The following is a 22,356-nucleotide window of genomic DNA, read 5'->3' on the forward strand; positions in this document are numbered from 1 at the left end:
GAAAGGTGAAAAAGACCCACCCAGAGCTGGGAGATGTAGAGAAGGCCCATCAGCAAGTCTTACAGAGCTCCATGGCTCGGCCTTTGTATTTTCGAACAACCCCTTCGTTACGAAGGTTTCCAGGACAGCGGGTTTGCAAGTGGTTGGCATCTTCAAGGTGCTGGGGACACAGGCTGAACCGAGGCCTCTAACGCGCTCACCGGGTTAGGGACGCGGGGTCTGGGCCTCGGCTCCCACGCGCTCCTCAGCAGAGACACAGTCCAGCCCCGCTAAGGCCTCCAGCCAATGGCTGCACGTTCCCTCTCAGCCCTAGCAACTCCGGACCAATGGGCGGAAGGCTATCTTCTGATCCGACACTGTCCCGTTCCAGCCAATCGGAAACGTTCTTCAAAAGCTCCCCCCTCTCTGAGGCCGCCGGCTCACTTCCGGGAGGCTGTCGGGCGGCTGCGCCTGTTGCCATAGCGACCATTTTACGTTAACTGGCTTGTGGGTTCGGTCCAGGTAGCAGGGCGACCGCGGGGACCGCTCCTTCTCCGCCCGTTCTGTCTCGGCCCCCTGCGGCCGAAGGGCCTGGGGCAGGCTCCGGGGGTCGGGCCTAGGGCTGCGCGGCGCCCCGCGGAGCGGGATGGCTGCGGAAGAGGATGAGGTGGAATGGGTGGTGGAGAGCATCGCTGGCTTCCTGCGAGGCCCGGACTGGTCCATCCCCATCTTGGACTTTGTGGAGCAGAAATGCGAAGGTAAAAAAGCCGGATCCCGAGCCGACAGTTCTTTCTGGCTTCTCTCTCACCAGCGATGGGCGGGAAGGTGGGGACCCCACACCAGCTCCCACCTCTCAGGCCTTTGCCCGGGTCGGCCAGGTTTCGAGCTGGTTTGCAGGAGGTATTGCTGTCGCTGCGCCCGCGTCTTCCCAACGGGACCCTTTCCCTCGGCCCAGCGACACATCCGAAAATCATTCCGTTTCAGGCCTGGGCTGGGTGTCTCACATTCTGCTGCGTGATTCTTCCTGGAGCAGGTGCGCCGCTTGGTTGGGCGTCCGCGGGCTCCCAGCGCCTGGGGAGGAGAGAGGCCAGGCCGCCTGTGCGCTTCTGGTCCAGACGCTTCACCGCAAAGCGAAGGCTTGCTGGACTCCAGCAGGCCCAGAGCTGGCGGCCCAGTGGCCTGTTTGCCTTTCCCGAGCGCTCGGACCCTCGGATGGATGTTAGAACAAGGGAGATGTACTAAAGTGTCATAACATTCCCTGTGAGCGCTTTCAGTTCTCGGAGACAGATTGGAGCCCACGTACAGAAAAGGAGCCAGAAGCCATGTCGTAGGAACGAATGGCCAACCGCTATCATGGTTGTGGAGCCGGGCAGGACTTTCAGGGTAGTGATATCCATCAGTGGTTTGAACGTCTGCCTTACGCTGGAGGGTTTAGACTTGCTTTTGTAATGTTAAGTGGGATAGAGCTAGGATCGGTGGGTACAAGCTCCCCACAAATTTATTTTTTTTTTCTTTTTAAAAGATTTTAATTAATTTATATGAAAGAGAGAGAGAGAAGAGAGAGAGAGAGAGAGAGAGAGAGGCAGAGGGGGAAGCAGGCTCCCTGCGTGGAACCCGATGCGGGACTCGATCCCAGGACCCTGGGATCAAGAGCTGAGCCAAAGGCGGTTGCTCAACTGCTGAGCCATCCAAGTGCCACCCCCCCCCCCCCCCCGCCCCGCAGCCAAATTTCTGTGAAGGGCGTGCTCCATAGCAGAATGTATCCCAGTTAAGTTAGCCTACCTCGGAAGCTAAGGAGTTGAGTTCCCCAGGCGCTCGCAGCGTTTAAGTGGATTTGACAGCAACCTAATGGAGATGTGATAGAGGGGAATTCAACCATCAAACGGTTAGTTATCCGGGATGACCTTTTAAGAATCGTTTTCAACCCTAAGATGCCATGCATGAATCTGGTAAAGATAGACTTTAGTTTGACCGTTGAATCTTTTCATTACCATAAGCAAAATTATGGCATAATCAAAATCCAGATAGTTATTTAAGGATTGTCTTTATGTGTAATTTCTAAGGAAGTTCAAAATAATTTTTTTTTTATTTGTGATCTTTTTTTTAAGAATTTGAAAGTGCAAGATCGATGGAATGTGGAATTCTGACCTCCTTTAGGAGGAAAAAGAACTATGTCACTTTTTGATTCTGTTTACCCCTCTGAGACTAACTGCTAAAATGGAAAAAAAAAAAATGAGGCATTGCTGTCTTTTATCCCCAAATGTCAAAAGTGGTTGCATCTCAGGAATGATACATCTGATGGAATAATTTTATAGGGAAGCAATCCTCAGCCTTATAGACATGTAATGTAGTAATTTGGTTTTAGAATTAACTGGAAACAGTTTAAGTTGCTGCTCTATTGTGTGTGTGCCCAACGTTATATAGAGCAGATGCCAGTAGAAGTGGAAGTAGCATCCCAGTGTCATTTGAAATAACAGTGCGAATACTTCAGTGACAGTATACTCTTCTTTAAAGATTAGTTTTGTACAATCTGTGATATTAGCATTGATTTCAGTAAACATTTATTGAGTATCTGTGGGCCAGAACCTGGGCATAGAAAGATGAATGAAATAAAATCCTTGTGGTTGAGAAGTTTATGATTTAGTGGGGAAGACAGGCAGGTAAATGGAATTTAAATCTAAAATGGCAGGTGTTATAATAAAGAGAGGCATGTGGTACTATTTTAAGAGTTCAGAGGAAGGATTTGAGAGTGGGTGGCAGATCTTGGAGAATGTGCTATTTGCAATGTCTTGAAGAATAGTTGGGAGAAGAGGACTGGGTAGAGGCAAAAAAAAAAAAAAACTCTAGGAACACTTGAGAAAATGTACAGGAGTTTAAAGCACTGCATGTGTTATGTTTGGTGATAAGATGTAATATTGATGAGTTGTAGTGTAAGATGTAAGGAGTGGGCTTTTATATTTGCATTAATTAAATGATTTTTTTTACAGTATTCAGTAATATATTTCTTTTAAATTTAGTTTTTGATGATGAAGAAGAAAGCAAATTGACCTATACAGAGATTCATCAGGAATACAAAGAACTAGTGAGTATTTTTTTCTACTGATTTTTAAAGGTAATTAAAATAATATTAATTTTAGCTTTTCTAAATTAAAAACATGGAATTTTTCCATTTTAAAATTCTCTAATTAAAAAAATTCCATTCTTGGCACTCCTGAATGGCTCTATCATAGAGCATGTGACTCATCTTGGGGTTGTGAGTTCAAGCCCTGTGTTGGGAGTAGAACCTCCTTAAAAAAAATGAAAAAGGGGTGCCTGGGTGGTTCATTCAGTTAAGTGTCTGCCTGCAGCTCAGGTCATGCTCGTCCTGGGATGGGGCCCCATATCCAGCTCCCTGCTCAGTGTTGAGTCTGCTTCTCCCTTTGCCCCTTCTCCTCTCCCTCTCTTTTCCTTCTCTCTCTCCCTCCCCCTGCTGGTGCTTTCTTTCTCTCTCTCACTCAAATAAATAAATAAATTCTTAAGAAAAAAATCCAGTCTACCCTAATAGTACTACCAGGTCCATCAGGCCTAAGGCTTCTCTGAGACATGTCATTCTTTTATATTTCTTATCTCTTTTTGCACTAGAATCTAAGTAATGGATTTAGGACAACTATTTTAAGGGATCTTGCATCTAATTTTTAAATTTTATTCTTCTTCTGCAGATGCATCTAGAGAAGTATTAATTATTGGTTTGCCAGGGTTGTCTTGTGATTTTTAAAAAATGCCTCTGAGTAGCAGAAGAGTTGTACCACATTGAACGTCATAAACCTGACTCCAGTTATTTCAAGTACATTAATAAAATTTCACTTGATTCTCTGCAAACATTTTAATTTTTCATTGTTATTTTTGATGAAGATATTGTCATTGCCATATAATATAATTTTGTATAGATTAGTAATTACAAGCAAGCATTTGATTATCCTTTTCTCAACAACACTTAATATGAAAACTCATTTGGAATTTTTCTATGTAAATTATAAAAGTTAAACATTTATTTCTCTTTTTAGGTTGAAAAGTTATTGGAAAGTTACCTCAAAGAAATTGGAATTAATGAAGATCAATTTCAAGAAGCATGTACTTCTCCTCTTGCAAAGACCCGTACATCACAGGTTCCGCTTTTGTGTCATTCTGCTAAATAGTTTTAACAAAAATGCCCAGGGTTTCACTTAAATTTGCTATATTTGTTGTCGAAGTATACTATTTTATTTTATTTTTTAAAAGATTTTATTTATTGATTCATGAGACACAGAGAGAGAGAGAGGCACAGACACAGGCAGAGGGAGAAGCAGGCTCCATGCAGGAAGCCTGATGTGGGACTCGATCCTGGGTCTCCAGGATCACACCCTGAGCTGAAGGCGGCACTAAACCGCTGAGCCACCCGGGCTGCCCAAAGTATACTATTTTAGACATTGTAAGAGTGTCTAATTCATCACATGTAGGTTCTTTTTTATAATTACCTCAAGAAATGATAATTTGTGAGGTGCCTGGATGACTCAGTTGGTTAAGCATCTGACTCTTTTGATCTGGGCTCAGTTCATCATCTCAGGGTCATGGGATTGAGCCCTCTGTGGGACTCCCTGTTGGGCCTGGAGCCTACTTGGGGTTCTCTCTCTCCCTTTCCCTCTGCCCTCTCTGCTTTAAATAAAGAAAAGTAATTTGAGGCATTAATGAACAAACACAGTTAAAAAGGAGCCTTCTGAATCCAAAACTGTAATAGATCGCAAGGTTTGACCAAACTACTGTTTTATTTATATACAGCTCTGACATTTTTTCAGTTGCCTCTCTTTTAGTCTTAGCAGTTCCATAGTACACAGTTCCTGCAGCTTCCTTCCCTTGGAATTACTTAAAAAAAATTTTTTTATTTTTTTAAAGATCTATTTATTTATTTAGAGAGAGGGAGAGAGAGAGAGAGAGAGAATGCAGGGGGAGGGGCAGAGGGCGAGGGAAAGAGAATCCCCAAGCGGACTCTACACACTGAGCACAGAGCTGGACACGGGGCTCAATTTCACAACCCTGAGATCCTGACCTGAGCCAAAATCAAGAGTCTGGTGCTTAACTGACTGAGCCACCCCTGGAACTACTTTTATTGTTTTATTAGTTCCTCAGTGCTGGTTTGAATTAGATATTATGTGTATTTATAACTAATATTTAGTGAGGGCTAATGTTAGTTATGTTTTAGGCACTTGACATGTATTATCTCATTTAATCTTCCTGTCGCCCCTTAAGAATTTGGCACTATTTTCTTTTCACTTAGAAATGAAAAACAATGCACAGATATATTGACTAGTGCAAAGTCCACCACTAAGTGAGTAGTAGTGCAAGATACCAACTGTGAGCCCTTGCTGAGAGCTCCAGTATAGGGATATGTTACTTCTACCCAAATAGCCTTCTTCTCAACAAGTTGTTTTAGCTTTAACTAGTGTTTAATCCAGCACTTCTAGCTATGTTCTTGGTTATGCAAGTTTTTCTTATTTAATGATCATCCTTAATTCTAGAGATAGAACATCCTTCACCTAACATGACATTTTGAAAAATATATTTAAATATTATTGGTATGCCCCAACTAATATAAATAAACATCTTATTTGATTAATTAATAATTCTATAAAGCTAAAGTTGTTTTATAGTTCACCAATAGCTTTTGTTCTCTATGTACCATAAGTTTCATTTAAGGAATAACAACAGGCATTATTTTCTTCTTTTTAGGTGAGCAGAAACAGTTTGAAAATTATTAACTAGTATTTAGGTTTCTTTTAAGATGTTGATATTTGTTTTTATTCTCCTTGTTTTTCAGGATATTTTCTACTTTGGTTAATATTTGTCAGCCTCTTAATTAAGTCATTGTGAGTGGGCCTGAATTACTCTGTGAATAAATATGTTCATGCTAATAGAAGACACATCCATCTTTTGTTTTCATTATTAGGATAACTTTAAATTGAATGAAGACATTCAGAATTTTAAAATACTGTTTTCAGATCAAGAGTAACACATTTTTTCTCTTGTTCTGTCGTACAGCACCTTTTGATTTACTTGGAGTTGATTGGTAATACGTTCTTACCGTGTATAAGGAGGCAGGCCTTTTGATACAGACAGACCCAGATATGAGTCCTAGATCTTTCATTTACTAGCTGTAAGATTGTTGTGCTGTTTTCCTTTCTTATCCATACTGATTCTCAGTTTCCATAATCTGTAAAATCTGGACAGTATTTACTTTGAATGGTTTTTGCAAAATTTGAGAGATAATGTTCATAAAGCATTTAGCACAATACCTGACATTTTTAAGGTGGTCTATAAATGGAAGCACCTCCTAATTAATACTAGCTATTTTGGTGGTTGATTAGCAGTGTGCTAATTAGGCCAGGGTCATTGGTTCAATCCCCGTGTGGACTAGTTAGCTGTCTTCTCTTCTGGAGCAAATACTTAGCATCATATACTGAATAGCAGTATGACTGAATCAGCACAAGGCCTTTACCATTACCAGAAAAACAGCTTAAAGCTATTTTACTTAATGCTTTGCAGCAATAATCTACTCTTTATACGTAAAGATCAGGATGCTGATTCCATTATGCTAGTAAAGGGTGCCTGAAAATTAACCAAGGACCAGTTGCTTGCCTTGGGTTATTGAAGGGATAATTTTTATTTTGTCTTGGTTTGCTTGGTTTGGTTTTGATTGTTTAAACCAGCTCCCAATGAATTATACTGCTAAAGCCCACTTAAAATTCTTTTCACCTGGCTTGGTGTCATTATACCTATACCACTGCCCCTCCCATACTCTGTTTGTTGAAGTCAGCAGGAGTAGCAAGGAGTGCATCAGATGAAGAACTCTAGTGTAAGACAACAAGAACAAAAAACCCTTAAGGTCATGTTTTTCTGTTGAATATGTGATTTCTTAAAACATGCTCATGAATTAACTGTTTAGAAAATATGATACTATAATAGCTACTGAGATATTTATTATTTCAGTCATCTTAAGTTGAATTTTGTAATTTTGTGGTGTTTTCCAACTGAAGTAGGCAAAGGTGACTTCTTTCATTGTGACTTCCTTATGATTTTTTGTTAAGGATAAAATTCATCATTGATTTCTATATACTGTATTGCAAAAGACTTTTTAAAAATTTTTTATTTATTTATGAGAGTCACACACACAGAGAGAGAGAGAGAGAGAGGCAGAGACATAGGCAGAGGGAGAAGCAGGCTCCATGCACCGGGAGCCCGATGTGGGATTCGATCCCGGGTCTCCAGGATCACGCCCTGGGCCAAAGGCAGGCGCCAAACCGCTACACCACCCAGAGATCCCTGCAAAAGGCTTTTATATAGCAAGAGACAAACAGTATTTTTTACTTTTGCTTTTATTTGATTTGTTTTGCCTTTTATTTCATTTTTTAAAAAGATTTTATTTATTCATGAAAGACACAGAGAGAGAGGCAGAGACACATAGGCAGAGGGAGAAGCAGGCTCCTTGCAGGGAGCCCAATGCGGGACTAGATCCCGGATCCCAGGATCACTCCTGAGCCCAAGGCAGATGCTCAACCACTGAGCCACCTAGACATCCCTGTTTTGACTTTTATACTATAAAAATTAACACTTTAAGAAACATTTAAATTATGATAGTAATTAGGCAAAATTATGTTATTTTCCCAATGATTTATATCATTGAAAAGATTGCATATGTGGTGTAACTTTCATTTTCTAAAAATACCACAGGATAATTAACAATATTTTGTGTATTAGTAAGATTTTTAAAAATTTAGTAGGCTTTATTTTTTATTTTTTAAGAGATTTTATTTATTTATGAGAGAGAGCAAGAGAAAATGTGAGACAGCACGCTTGGTTAGGGAGAGGGAATCTCAAGCATACTCTGTGCTGAGCCAGACCCTGATGTGGAGCTCCACACTGAGCTGGATCTCACTCGCTGAGATCATGACCTGAGCCAAAATCAATAGTTGGCACTGAACCGACTGAGCCCCACAGGTGCCTCAGTAGGCTTATTTTTTAGAGCAATTTTAGGTTTATAGAAAATTGAGCAGATAGTACAGTGTCCCTTATTATTGACATTTTCATTATGTGGTATATTTGTTAAAATTGATGAGTCAGCATTGATACATTAATTATTAACTAATGTCCACAGTTAACATTATGGTTTACTCTGTGTTCTACAGTTCTATGAATTTTGCCAAATACATAATGTCATATATTCATCATTATAATATCTTACAAAATAGTTTTATTGTTTTAAAAATCCCCTTGTTCCCTGCATGTTTATCCTTTCCATCCTTGCCCCTGGCAACCACTGCATTTTACTGGCTCTCTAGTTTTGCATTTTTCAGAATGTCATATAATTGGGATCATATACAATATGCCTTTTCAGACTGGCTTCTTTCACTAATCAATATGAATTTAAGGTTTTTTCATGTTTTTTTTTTGTTGTTTGAGAGTTCATTTCTTTTTGTTGGTGAGTAACATTCTATTATATGGATGAATCACAGTTTATCAGTTTACATTTTGAAGGATATTTTGGTGTCTTCCAGTGTTTGGTAATTATGAAAAGGGTAGTACAAATATTCATAGTTAGGCTTTTGTGTGTACATAAAGTTTTCAACTCATTTGGGCAAATAAATACCTAGGAGCAAGATTGCTAGATCACATAGTAAGATTAAGTTTAGCTTTATAAGAAATTGCCAAATTCTCTTCTAAAGTAGTTGTACCATTTTGAATTTTCACCAGCAATGACTAGGAGTTCCTGTTGCTCCACATCTTTGGAAGCACTTGGTATTCAGTTTTTTTGCATTTTAACCTTTCTAATAGGTGTGTAGTGGTTTGTTTTTGCCCATTTTAAAATTGAGTTGTTTTCTTTGAGTTCTTTGTGTAGTAGTTGTAAGAGTTCTTTGTATACAATTTTTGATACAAGTCTCCTTTATCAGATATGATTTTTGCAAATATTTCACCAAATTTTCTTCTGTGACTTTTTTCCTTCCCTAACAGTGTCTTTCACAGAGCAGATGTTTTTGTTATTTTAATGAAGCCCATGGTTTATCAGTTTTCTTTCATGGATTATGCTTTTGGTGTTCTATCTACAGAAGTCATTGCCAAACCCAAGGTTAGCGAGACTTTCTCTATGCTACCTTCTAGAAGTTTTATGGTTTTGTTTTTTACATTTTAAGTCTGTGTTCCATTTTGAGTTAATTTCTGTGAAAGGTGTAAAGTCAGTATTTAGATTTTTTTTTTTTTCATGTAGATATCCAATTCTTGTCGCACAATTTGCTGGAAAGAGTATCTTTTCTACATTGGGTTGCCTTTGTTTCTTTGTTCAAAAATCTGTTGACTATGTTAGTGTTGGTCTACTTTCAGGTTCTTTCTGTTCCATTAATCTATTTTAATCTATTCGTCAACTCTTTCACCAGTACTATAGTGTCTTGATTATTGTAGTTCATAGTAAGTCTTGAAGTCAGGTAGTATGAGTACCTCTGACTTCGTTCTTTTTCAGTATTGTATGGTTATTCTGGGACTTGACTTTTCATGTAAATTTTAATATCAGTTTGTTGTTGTCTACAAAATAACTTGCTGTATTCTGTTCAGGTTGCATAAATCCACAGATCAAGTTAGGAAGAATTGACATGTTAACAATGCTGAGTATTTTTATCTATAAACATGGAATATCTCTCCATTAATTTACATTACCTTTCATTTCTTTCATCAGAGTTTTTTAGTTTTCTTATATAAATCTTCTGTGTATTTTGTTAGGCTTATTCCTAAGTGCTTCTTTTACTGTGGAGCTAATGTAAATCCTATTATGTTTTTTTATTTCATATTCCCATTTCATTGCCAGTATATAGGAAAACTTGTATCCTGCACTCCTGCTATAATTACTTATTGGTTCCAGGAGTTTCTTTAAAACTGATTCTTTGGGATTGTCTACAGACATTTCTGTCATCTGTGACAAAAACTGTTATATTTCTTCCTTCCTTTGTACCTTTTCTTAATGCATTAACCAGTATAATGTGGAATGGGAGTGGTGGGAGGGGACTTGTTTCTGATCTTAGTGGGAAAGCATCTAGTTTCTCACCATTATATATAATGTTAGCTGTCTGTTTTTTATAGATGTTCTTTATTGGATTAAGGAAATTTCTCCCTATTCCTCATTTGCTGAGAGTTTTTATCATGAATGGATGTTAGATATTGTCAAGTACTTTTTCTGCATCTATTGAAATTATCATATGATTTTTCTTTTTTAGCTTCTTGATGTGATGGATTCCATTAATTAATTTTGGATGTTGAACCAACCTTGCATAACTAGAATAAATTTACTTGGTCATGGTGTATAGCTCTTTTTATACATTGTTGAGTTCAGTTTGCTAATACTTTGTTGGGTATTTTTGCATCTCTGTTCATGAGAGATATTGTTCTTTCTTATAGTGTTTTTGTCTAATTTTGGTATAAGTGTAATGCTGGCCACATAAAATAAGTTGAGTATTCCCTCTTGCTTCTATTTTCTAAAAGAGATTGTGAAGAATTGGTATAAGTTTTTTTTGTTGTTGTTGTTTTTTGAGGATTCTTATCTAAGGGCAGATTTTCATATGCATGTTCAAATACATGTAAATCCTAATCTGAATCATACAGGGAGAGTTGGTGAAACAATAGCATGGACACTTAAGTTATATATAGAAGAGATAATGGACTTCAAAGTCATATTTTTTTCCCCTTGATAATTTGAATCAGTATAAAGGCTTTTACATCAGTTCTCTAGGTTATGCTATTTAACTTCTGCAAGTAAATATTTAATCATTATTCTTTTGAGAAATAATATGAATCTGTAAGTTTTATCTTTTTTTTTTTGGTAGAGAATTGTATAATTTCTTCATTAAATATTTGGTAGAATTTACGAGTGGACCTAGCTAGGCCTGGTGCTGTTTCAGAAGGTTATTAATTATTGATTCCTTCTTTTTTTAAAATATTTTATTTATTTATTTGAGAGAGAGAGAGAGAGAGAGAATGCACAAGCAAGAGGGAGGGGCAGAGGGTGAGGGAGAAGCAGGCTTCCTGCTGAGCAGGGAGCCCATGCAGGAACCTTGAGATCATGAACTGAGCCAAAGGCAGACGTTTAACTGAATGTGCTACCCAAGTGCTCCAGATTCCCTCTCTTAATAGATGTAGATATAGACAGAATATTCCTATCTACTTATCACCTTATTCACATTGTCTCTTTCTTCTTGCGTGCATTTGATAGATTGTGTTTTTCAAATTATTGGTCCATTTTGTCTAGGTTATACAATGTATGGACATAGAGTTAATAATATTTCTTTATTACACTTTTAATGTCCTTGGGATCTGTAGTGATGTACCATCTTTCATTCCTGATAATAGCAATTTATGTTTTTTCTCTCTTTTTTTCATTGCTAACCTGGCTAGAGGTTGCTATTTTTGAAGAATCAACTTTTAATTTTGTTGACTTTTTAATTTTAAATTTAATTGATTTCTTCTCTAATTTCTACTGTTTTTCTCCCCTATACTTACCTTGGATTTAATTTATTATTATTTTTGTAGTTCCTGCGGCGAAAGCTTAGATTATTAATGTTAGATATTTTTTCTTTTTAAATATATGCATTTGGGACGCCTGGGTGGCTCAGTGGTTGAGCATCTGCCTTTGACTCGGAGGCATGATTCCAGAGTCCTGGGATCGAGTCCCACATCAGACTCCCTGTGTGGAGCCTGCTTCTCCCTTTGCCTGTTTCTGCCTCTCTCTCTCTGCATCTCTCATGATTAAATAAATAAAATCTTTTTTAAAAAAAGAATGTTTATGAAAATAATAAATTATATTAAAAAATAAATATATGCATTTAATGTTATAAATTTCCCCTGAGCACTACTTTTGCTACACACTACAAATTTCAATAAGTTGTATATTCATTTAGTTAGAAATGTTTTAAAAAATTCTCTTAATGGGGATCCCTGGGTGGCTCAGGGGTTTAGCACCTGCCTTTGGCCCAGGGCATGATCCTGGAGTCCTAGGATCAAGTCCCACATCAGGCTCCCTGCATGGAGCTTGCTTCTCCCTCTGCCTGTGTCTCTGCCTCTCTCTCTCTCTCTCTCTCTCTCTCTCATGAATAAATAAATAAAATCTTAAAACAAAATTCTCTTAAAAAAAGAAACTTCTCTTAAGACTACAGTTAACCTTTGAAAAACACAGGTTTGACCTGTGTGGATCCACTAATACACAGGTTTTTTTCTTTCTTTTTATAAATATAGAACAGTGCTGTAAATGTATTTTCTTTTCCTTATGATTTTCTTTTTAATTTTAATTCCAGTATAGTTAACATACAGTGTTATATTAGTTCCAGGTGTACAATATAGTGATTCAACAATTATATACGTTATTCAGTGCTCATCATGATAAATGTACTCTTAATCCCCTTCACCTATTTCATCCTCTCCCACCCACCTTCCTTCTGGTAACCATTAGTTTATTCTCTGTAATAAGAGCCTGTTTTTTGGGGTACCTGGGTGGCTCAGTTGGTTGGGTGTCTGCCTTCAGCTCAAGTCATGATCCCAGGGTTCTGGGATCGAGTCCTGCCTCAGGCTCCCTGCTAGGTGAGGAGTCGGCTTTTCCCTCTGCCCCTCCCCATGGCTCGGGTGCACATGTGCTCTCTCTCTCTCTCTCTCTCTCTCTCTCTCTCTATCGTGCACTCTCTCTCTCAAATAAGTAAAATCTTTAAAAATTTTTTTTTTTGTTTTTTAGTTTGTCTCTTTTTTTCCTTTGTTGCTTCTTAAATTCCACACATGAGTGAGATCATATGGTATTTGTCCTTCTCTGACTGGCTTATTTCGCTTAGCATTATATTCTCTAGATCCAACCATGTTGCTGTAAGTGGCAAGATTTCATTCTTTTTAATGGATGAATATTCCATTGTATGTATATACTGCCTCTTCTTTATCCATTCATCTATCAGTGCATACTTGAGCTGCTTCCATAATTTGGCTGTTGTAAATAATGCTGCAGTCAACATAGGGGTACATACATCTTTTTGAATTAGTGTTTCTGTATTTTTTGAGCAAATACCCAGAGTGAGATTACTGGGTCCTATAATATTTCTATTTTTAATTTTTTTGAGGAACCTCCATAATATTTTCCACGGTGGCTGCACCAGCTTGCATTCCCAATCCACCTTTTTTCTCTACATCCTCACCAACACTTGTTTCATTTTTTAAAAATTTTAGCCATGCTGACAGGTATGAGGTGATATATCATTATGGTTTTCATATGCATTTTCCTCATGATGAGTGATGTTGAGCATCTTTTCATAGATCTGTTGGCCATCTGTATGTCTTTGGAGAAATGTTTGTTCATATCTTCTAACCATTTTTAATTGGATGATTGGGTTTTTTTGGTGTTGTGCAAGTTCTTTATATATTTTGGATACTATCCCTTTATTGGATATATCATTTGTAAATATCTTCTCCAAAAAAAAAAAAAGTAAATATCTTTTCCCATTCAGGAGGTTGTCTTTTAGTTTCCTTATGATTTTCTTTCTTTTTTAAAAGATTTTATTTTATTTATTCATGAGAGACAGACAGAGAGAGAGAGAGAGAGAGAGAGAGAGAGGCAGAGACACAGGCAGAGGGAGAAGCAGGCTCCATGCAGGAAGCCTGATGTGGGACTCGATCCCGGGTCTCCAGGATCATGCCCTGGGCTGAAGGCGGCGCTAAACTGCTGGGCCACTGAGGCTGCCTGTCCTTTTCTTTCTTTCTTTCTTTTTCTTTCTTTTTTTTTTTTTTTTTATGCCCGTCCTTTTCATAGTAACATTTTCTCTTCTGTAGCTTATTGTAAGAATGCAGTATATAATACATATAACATATGCAGTATGTGTTAGTGCACTGTTTATGTAATTGATAAGGCTTCTTGGTCATCATCAGGCTATTAGTAGTTAGGTTTGGGGGAGTCAGAGTCATATGCTGATATTTGACTGCATAGGGGTCAGTGCCCCTTAGCCCCACGTTGTTCAAGGGTCAACTGTAATTCTTTTACCCACATGTTCTTTAGAAGTGTGTTTAATCTCCAAGCATTTTAGGTTTTTCCAGCAATCTTTCTGCTATTGATTTCTAGTTTAATTCCATTTTGGTGTGAGAGAATACTTCGTATGATTCCTATTCTTTTAAATTCATTAAGATATGTTTCATGGCCCAGAATATAGTCTATTTGGGTGAATTTTTCATGTGTGCTTGAGAAAAATTTGTATTTTTCTGTTTTTGGAGAAATGTCAATTTGATCCACTTGACTGAAGGTGCTGTTCAGTTCAACTAATGACCTTTCTGATTTTCTGCCTGCTGGATCTGTCTGCTGCTGATAGATGGTATTGAAATCTCCAGCTATAATCATGAATTCATCTGTTTCTCCTGGTAGTTACGTCTGTTAATGGAGGACTATAAGTGCATGAAATCACTTGTACTTTTCAAAACTATGGTATGATGAACTCTAAGCAGAGATAATAATAGGGTAACTTTAGGCTAAGTGTGAATATATTTGAATGTCTTGTAAACTCACGTAAGTCAGAGTCCTAAGTACTCAGTGTTCATTTTATTTGTTAATGTGCTTTTCTCAAACATAGACACTATCACATTTACCTTACTTCATAGTCTTCTGTCATAGTAGTTTGACATTTCAGTTAACTTAATGAATACTTAAGATTGTTGTTGTTTTTAAGGTACTTGCCATTTTTTTTTAAAGTAACTCTTATATTTAGTTCCTCTAACTGCCTTTATCAGAAGCGCTTATCCATTTCATTGAACCAGAAGAACCCCATTGCTATAAAGTTGTTAGGTTTGGTGTACCATTTTGATATTTTAGCAGCTTCTACAGGACCAGAACAATTACTTTTATAGGTACTTTTCTATTAAAAAAGTGCTTTCTCACCTTATTTAATTTCAACACCCAGACAGAAAGTTATTATTATATTTCTTTCAAAATGCAAATGTTTCATATTGTAATACCTCTGAAATGAGAATGTATTTTACAATGTATAACATGTTGTAATTGGTACATGAAGTACAGGCTTATTTTACTTATGTGGAGTCTTAGATTCAACAAAATACTGTATTACTATTACTTTATTATTACTTATTACTATTATTATTATTATAGTACCAATTTTCAGATGAAGAAAGCTGAAGTTTAGAGAACTAAATGACATACTCAGAATCAAACACTTGGTACATGGTTAAGCTGGAAATGGATTTTGATATCATGGGCTCATTTTCTTCTAGTGTATCAATTGTTCTCGAGCTTTAATGTTCTAAGAATTATCTGTGGAGATACGTGGGGATCCATCCTTTAGGTATATGGTACTGAGGAAGTGACCACAGCACCCATCCTCTAGAAATTTAGATTCATTATATCTAGGGCATGGTTTAGGAATATGCATTTCTTAAATGTGTCAAGGTACACACTTATGTATCAACTCAAACTCTGACTTGCTGTTAGAAGCTCTACTTGATACATTGCTATTAATAGCATTGTCCTTCAAGTGTTTATTAGTGTGAAGGATAAAGACCTTAATATCACTGATAAGAAGTCTAGGAAGCCCCAGAACAAAGTTGCATGGGGGCATAATCCTAGAAGGGTGTCTTGGCAGACATCACTAACCTATCACAGAGACTGTCCACAAATGTTTTCAATACTGAGCTTTAGGTTACAGCTTTGAATCAAGCCTGTCTGCTCTGCCCTGCTGTGGGTCTTTTGAACAGTGTATGTGAATTTAAGGGGAAGAAACTTTCCATCATTTTTTTCTACAGTTGACTCCTCATAAATGTCACAGAGAGCTGCTTTTAGGTTTTGTTTTGCTTTACTATATACTGCAGTTGTCTAGGATATGAGCTGGTCTCTGGGGGAAGGGCTCCTTCCTCTTTGCTTAGAGCTCTTTGATAGAGCTTTTGTTGAGGTGTCTGACATTATTGTTGCTGCCTGCCTGGTGAACAATAGCACACACTTGGTTGCCTCTGCATGTGTGTTCAGCTTTTACATGAATATTACGTAAAACTTGAAATAAGATTTTAGTCAGGTACATAGAATTTGAGTGTTTTCTGGGTTTTTACACATTGCAAATCTTATTTTACTTATTATTGATCAGCTTGGGAATTGGTTTTCTCTTTAATACAGCAATAGCTCCCTATAGTTAAGGAAGTGTTAATTTGGTACTCTAGGGTAGACCCCTTCATTCTTTCCCTAATGTGTCACATTTTTGTTTCATCCAGAAGATGATTTCACATCATAATTTCTGATTTACCTCTTACATGAAACTTTCTATCTAGCACAGTTGTGTTCTCACATTACTAGTATCTCATGACACTTATTTTCCGACTTCATTTTTTTGCATTTACTTTTATTTTACTTGGTACTTTTATTAAGGGATAACTTTTTAGTTACCGATTTATTAGTAACAGTAAATTTCAAGTAATAGAATAAAAAATATAATTATTTTGGCTGCAAAATGAATCCAGATACTAAAGTGGTGTTTTTAAAAAAGTAAGCCCAATTTCTATGTTGTTTTTCAGTTACTCAGCTCTGGTTCATTTGGAAAATACATCACCATTGTCAGCCTTAGCTTCTTGGGATTCTGGGGATTAGGAGAGTCAGCCTCTTGAGAACCTTACATTAAAGGCTTTTAGAATCTTAAACTTTTCCTTTTGAGTCATCTGACCATAAATAATAATATGGCATTCTTGAATTAATAGAAATGATTCACCATAGAAATGATTTAAATGTGTGGGAAATAATTTGAAGCAAACTTGAATCTTCATCTAACTTTCAGACTTCTTTCCATAGGCCATTTTGCAACCTGTGTTGGCAGCAGAAGATTTTACTATCTTTAAAGCAATGATGGTCCAGAAAAACATTGAAATGCAGCTGCAAGCCATTCGAATAATTCAAGAGAGAAATGGTAAAATGCTAAATGCTTTTTTTTTTTCAGTTTTGTCAATTCTGATTTTATTATGGTCTTAAATATAGCTGCTCTGTGTAAATGTATTTCAAACTTGCTGAGTGAAAAGATTCAAGAATGTAAACTTCCCAATAAGTTTGTGTTTGCCACCTCAAAGAAAGTGGACCAGAATTTGATTTAATGATGTTTTAGGGCTCAGAGAGCTTGATTTTTCTTCTAGCCATTTTGTTTATGAAATTCAGTATTTTTGAATGGTCACAGTTTTAGTTACTGTTGAGAGAAGGTGACTAGTCTTTTCCTTCTGGCTTATTATTGTTAGGACCTTGGTAGGAGACAGTGGCTTTGGGAGTAGTTGGAGGGTTGTTGAAACACATATTGTTGCTTCCCACTTCTGATTCAGTAGGTCTGGGGTGGGACTGAATGCTCTGCGTTTTTAACAAGTTCCCAGGTGATGCTGCTGGTCCTGGGACCAAACTAGGGCAATGGGCAGGTATTGCACTACCATCAGGTAGAAAGGAAAACAGAACTCCAGGCCCTAGTAACCCTCTCTAGTTATATCTATTCCCTGACTCCTTTGTCTAATCTCATTCTATCCCTAGTTCTTCCTGCTTTTGTTCCCTTCTTGTGTATTTGAATTACATTTAACAGATTGACTCAAAACATCTGAGTTTCTAACCATACTTCCTTTTTTTTTTAAGATTTTTATTTATTAATGATAGTCACACACACACAGAGAGAGAGAGAGAGAGAGAGAGAGAGAGAGAGAGAGGCAGAGACACAGGCAGAGGGAGAAGCAGGCTCCATGCAGGGAGCCCGATGTGGAATTCGATCCCGGGTCTCCAGGATCACGCCCCGGGCCAAAGGCAGGCGCCAAACTACTGCGCCACCCAGGAATCCCTCTAACCATACTTCTTATTGTACTATCTCCTTTTCAATCCAGATTCAATCCAGATTCTTACCTCCTTTCAGATTTCTAGCTCTAGTATACTTTAATTCCTATGTGTTCCTTTGCTCAATAGACTGGACTGATACTCTTGACCATGCCTATATAATCTTTAGTGGCTTGGTGGCAGGACCTTTTTAAAAATTGTTTCTTGAGGATGTGAGAACTATATTCAGTTGTACTGTTTGCTTTTAAGGGTCTGGGACATCCAACATGAGCGTCTATTGTTGCAGGGCAAACATTGGAGTGTTGTAGAGTCCTTGTGGATTCTCCTTTTATTAATATGATGTGAGTGGAGACTGTCTCTTAGAGCCAATAACTATCTTGTAAAATCCTAGGATGCTTTTCACAGCAGGTGAGGGTAGGAGATAGCATCACCCTAACCCTGAGTGATGCATGACACTGTGCTGTTGCTTTGGTGTAAATAAGCTTGGAAAACAGTCTGTCTTTCTACCATGGTTTACTTTATAAAATCCTTTTCTCTGAATGTTTCCTGAAATTATGCTTTATTCTGACCTATGGGATGGAGAATGTGAATAGTTATTTTATGTTGTTAAAATTGTTATGGGGGGATCAGTTTTGATAAAAGAGCTAGTAGACTTGATATTGGCACTCTGTAGTTTTCAGGATGGAATTTAGCTGGAAACTCAATTAGATTTTAATATAAAGGGAACAAGTATATATAGTTGTTTCAGCTGGATGCCTCAGGCTGCCATTAGCAGGAAGCCTCAATGAGAATGTCCTAAGCAGTAAGAAATGATCATCTCACAAAACAAGAAGTCCAGAGGAAGGAGGGAAGGAAGATAGTTCGCTTTGATTAAGTTAGTGGCTCAGCAATATCATCAAGAATGTGACACTTTCCGTCTTTATACTCTGCTGTTCTCAGGATCCTCTCTCCTGATTGCACTCTAGCTGCATTGGATGAGACTCAACAACATCTCATGAAGAAAAAGGGTGTTTCTTCCTGTACATCTCTTTTTGTTAGCAGGAGAAAACCTGCATGGAAATCCCCCAGGAATTTCCCTGTCAGGTCCTATTGGTCAGGATTGGGGTCACATGCTTTTCTTAAACCCTCTGGCAAGGGAAATGAGACCATTATCATGAGTCACTTTCCTATGATGGGATAGGGCTCACCCTCTAAGTACTTGGCTGCCTGATAATTAAACAAATCTGGTTTATATTAACAAGGGAGGATGAGGCAATGATGTGGAATAGTGCTGGTGTCAAACCATAGGGTGGGACTATTGGCTTATATTTAAATACAAACTAATACTTAGTTTCTGCCATAGTGTTTTTAATACTTGCATTTAAAAATGTTGCTTAATTTAGATCCAGGTATTAGGACTTTAGAGCAGTGTTGATTGTACTCAAACTGCGGACCATTTGAAAATTGTCTTTGTAGTAAGAAAACTTCAAAGGCTCTCTGGATTCTTGCTTGTATTTTATCAAAGAATTTCAGGGGGAATGCAAATCAGAGCATTATTTTGATGGTTTTGAAGTATTTTATACTGTTGCATTATTTGTTCCTTAGTTCTTTTAATTTTCCTTAGAAATACTATCAGAGAATACTAATTTTATATCTTTCAACTGGAAAAAGTGCAAAAATGCACTTGAGATTGATTAGTTTTACAGCTGTCAGTTTTCTGGCTGTGATACTATCCTTTACTTTCCAAGATGTTACATTGGGGGAAAATTGGATACAGGGTGCATGGATAGGGAATCCCTGGGTGACTCAGCGGTTAGCGCCAGGCCTTTGGCCCAGGGTATGATCCTGGAGTCCTGGGATCAGTCCCACATCAGGCTCCCTGCATGGAGCCTGCTTCTCCCTCTGCCTGTGTCTCTGCCTCTCTCTCTCTTTCTGTGTGTCTCTCTCATGAATAAACATATAAAATCTTTAAAAAAAGGGTGCATGCATAGCATCTCTCTGTGTTATTTCTTACAGCTGCATGTGAATCTGCAATTATCTCAAAATAAAAAGTTTAATTAAAAATGTATTTAAACATCAAGGGGATTAGAATAATAAAGCTACTTTAATTTAGAGCAGATCCAAAATCCCATAGTCATCTGTGGATAAAGAAATGGAAGGTAAAAATTAAGAGACATGCTGCTGATGTTGTGGGAATATACTAATTATAGATATGAATAGAACACTGATTACCAGTCTACCTGCTTCTTAGGAAGATATAGGTAATAAAGTAAATTCAACCAATATGTAATATTACTTGCCACGAATTATTATTTGCCTTGGACTGAAGTTGTTATTGGCCCTATATCTGGAAAGGAGCTCTGGGGGCAAAGATTGTTTTATTCATCTTTATATTCCCCCTGAGGGCTTAGCACTGTGCTTTTTCCCATATAGTAAGCAGGGCCCTTTTCAGTAGCATTTGCTATAGTAGAGTATTAACATGCTGTTTCAATTAACAAAGTATTTTATTTTTTTTAAGATTTTATTTATTCATGACAGAGAGAGAGAGAGAGAGAGAGAGAGAGAGAGAATGAGAATGAGAAGCAGGCTCTGTGCAGGGATTAGATCCCGGGTCTCCAGGATCGCACCCCAGGCTGAAGGCGGCACTAAACTGCTGGGCCACTGGGGCTGCCCAAGTATTTTATATTTTGTCTTGTAAACTCTTTTCACACTTAAAGCATACTTCTAGAGCATACTTTCATTATTAGGAGCTTAATGATTTCATTGGTATATCCTCAGACGGTATATGATTAGTGGAGGCGATAGTTTATATTAACTAATCTTAATTGCTATATTGTTATTTTTAACACGGAATACATATCATTATGAAGAGAATTTCTAGGTAAAACTGGAGTTTTTGGTGGGGCTGATTCTGTAAAACAAGAAAAAGTAAGAAAAGACCGTAATTATAAAAGTTAATAGCTTTAATTAGATAATTCAAAGATAATAGCTTCACATTTTTAAGTGGAAGATATTAATAAACCGATTTGTACTTCTTGATGAGTTAGAATAGTGAGCAATAAATGTTTTCAGTTGAGTTCATATTCTTCTGTGTGGTCTTTGATTTTGAACAGGTGTATTACCTGACTGCTTAACAGATGGTTCTGATATGGTCAATGACCTTGAACAGGAAGAGATGAAAATCCTGAGGGAAGTTCTTAGGTATCCTTCTTTAATTATTTTTTTGAGTGGATGATTAGTAATGTTGTGATGTGATCTGCATATATATTTTCTCCCCCCAAATATTATGAACTAGTAAAAAAATAACAGTTCTCTACTGAAAACCATAAAATGATTTATCACTGAATTTGTTTATAACTAAGTATAACATTTTTAATGGACAGAAAAAATGATTTTTAGATGCCTCATACCCTATCAGTCTAAGAGGGAGGGGCTTCTTCCCCTTCTATCATGAGAACAGGAGACCAGCCACCAGTGGAAACAGGCTGCTGTAGACCCAGCCTGATGCCTAGAAAGGGTACGTGTAGTGGCCTGAGTGAGCAAGATACTTCATGGCTTCTGGACCTTGGTATTAGAGGTGACTCATTCCAGTTGTCCAACATTAGGAGGGTGGACATTCATACTCCACAGATGAAATAACTATCTGACTGGGTAGCAGGTAACCTGCAAGGGAAAAGTGGACAGTGGGAAGTGCCTATCCCAGATGACTGTCTTGCTGGTCTCTTCCTCACCCCAGTTACATGATTCTCAGCCAAATGCCTGGCATGAAGTGTGCAGGCCACTAAAGGAACATTTCTTTTTCCCTTGGGCCTGTTGTCTCTTGACCCCTCTGAGAGTTTTGGAAGGGAGCAGCAATTGCAGCACCTAGTTTAAAATGTATCGCCTTAGGGCAGAAGGATACTTGCAGCCACTGTGTCACCTGCAGAATGGGACCTTGTTCTCTGGGAGCCTTTCCTTTCTCTTCAGCTCTAACCATACACATGGCCATCTTCTAGCATCCTGTAGTTTCACCCCTATCTACCTTCTCCTCAATTCCAAACCTGAAGGGAGGACAAGGTAGGATGGTGATTAGGACGATAGGTCTAGTGGGGAACTATGGGAGGAGCTCAATGCTTATTAATCCCAGGGGATTTGAGTGGTTTGGGGAGGAAGGCAGGTGTGCTGGTGACCCCAACCTCTTCTGGCCAGATCCTATTTTCCACAGCAGGGTCAGATGGGAGCCTGAGACAACACAGAATGCTTTGAGTTTATATGTTTGAAGAGTTAAGGATATTGTTAATGGGTTTAGGGGACTGGTCATTTTGACTTGAACTGGTTGCTTCTGTTGGTTGATTGGTGGTCTGAAAATTGATCAATATTATACTTTTAGATTTTATTTTCTAAGGGCTTTTGAGGGGAATGTATGTACTCTTTAAAGTAGTAGAGCTAGTTATTAGTTATGGATGAGAGTTGACTTGGCTATTTTCCTAAATCAGAGGCCTCCAGCGAGCAGTTTACAAGAACTGTCAAGGCTTTGGCATAATGATATCAGAAGAACTTTGTGA

The 22,356-nt window shown here is 37.9% G+C and overlaps 1 protein-coding gene across 1 annotated transcript in view; it reads left to right on the plus strand.

The window, feature by feature from the left end:
- The first annotated feature begins 370 nt into the window (after positions 1 to 370).
- CFAP36 (cilia and flagella associated protein 36) overlaps positions 371 to 22,356 on the plus strand; it is a 28,678-nt gene continuing 6,692 nt past the window's right edge. Inside the window, exons 1-5 of the mRNA XM_025992675.2 lie at positions 371 to 737; positions 2,997 to 3,061; positions 4,023 to 4,124; positions 16,829 to 16,943; positions 20,926 to 21,013. Coding sequence (XP_025848460.1) covers positions 626 to 737; positions 2,997 to 3,061; positions 4,023 to 4,124; positions 16,829 to 16,943; positions 20,926 to 21,013 — 482 coding nt within the window. The 5' untranslated portion in view covers positions 371 to 625. The remainder of the gene's footprint in view (positions 738 to 2,996; positions 3,062 to 4,022; positions 4,125 to 16,828; positions 16,944 to 20,925; positions 21,014 to 22,356) is intronic.

Source organism: Vulpes vulpes, chromosome 16, assembly GCF_048418805.1.
Source record: "Vulpes vulpes isolate BD-2025 chromosome 16, VulVul3, whole genome shotgun sequence".
Lineage (NCBI taxonomy): Eukaryota > Metazoa > Chordata > Mammalia > Carnivora > Canidae > Vulpes > Vulpes vulpes.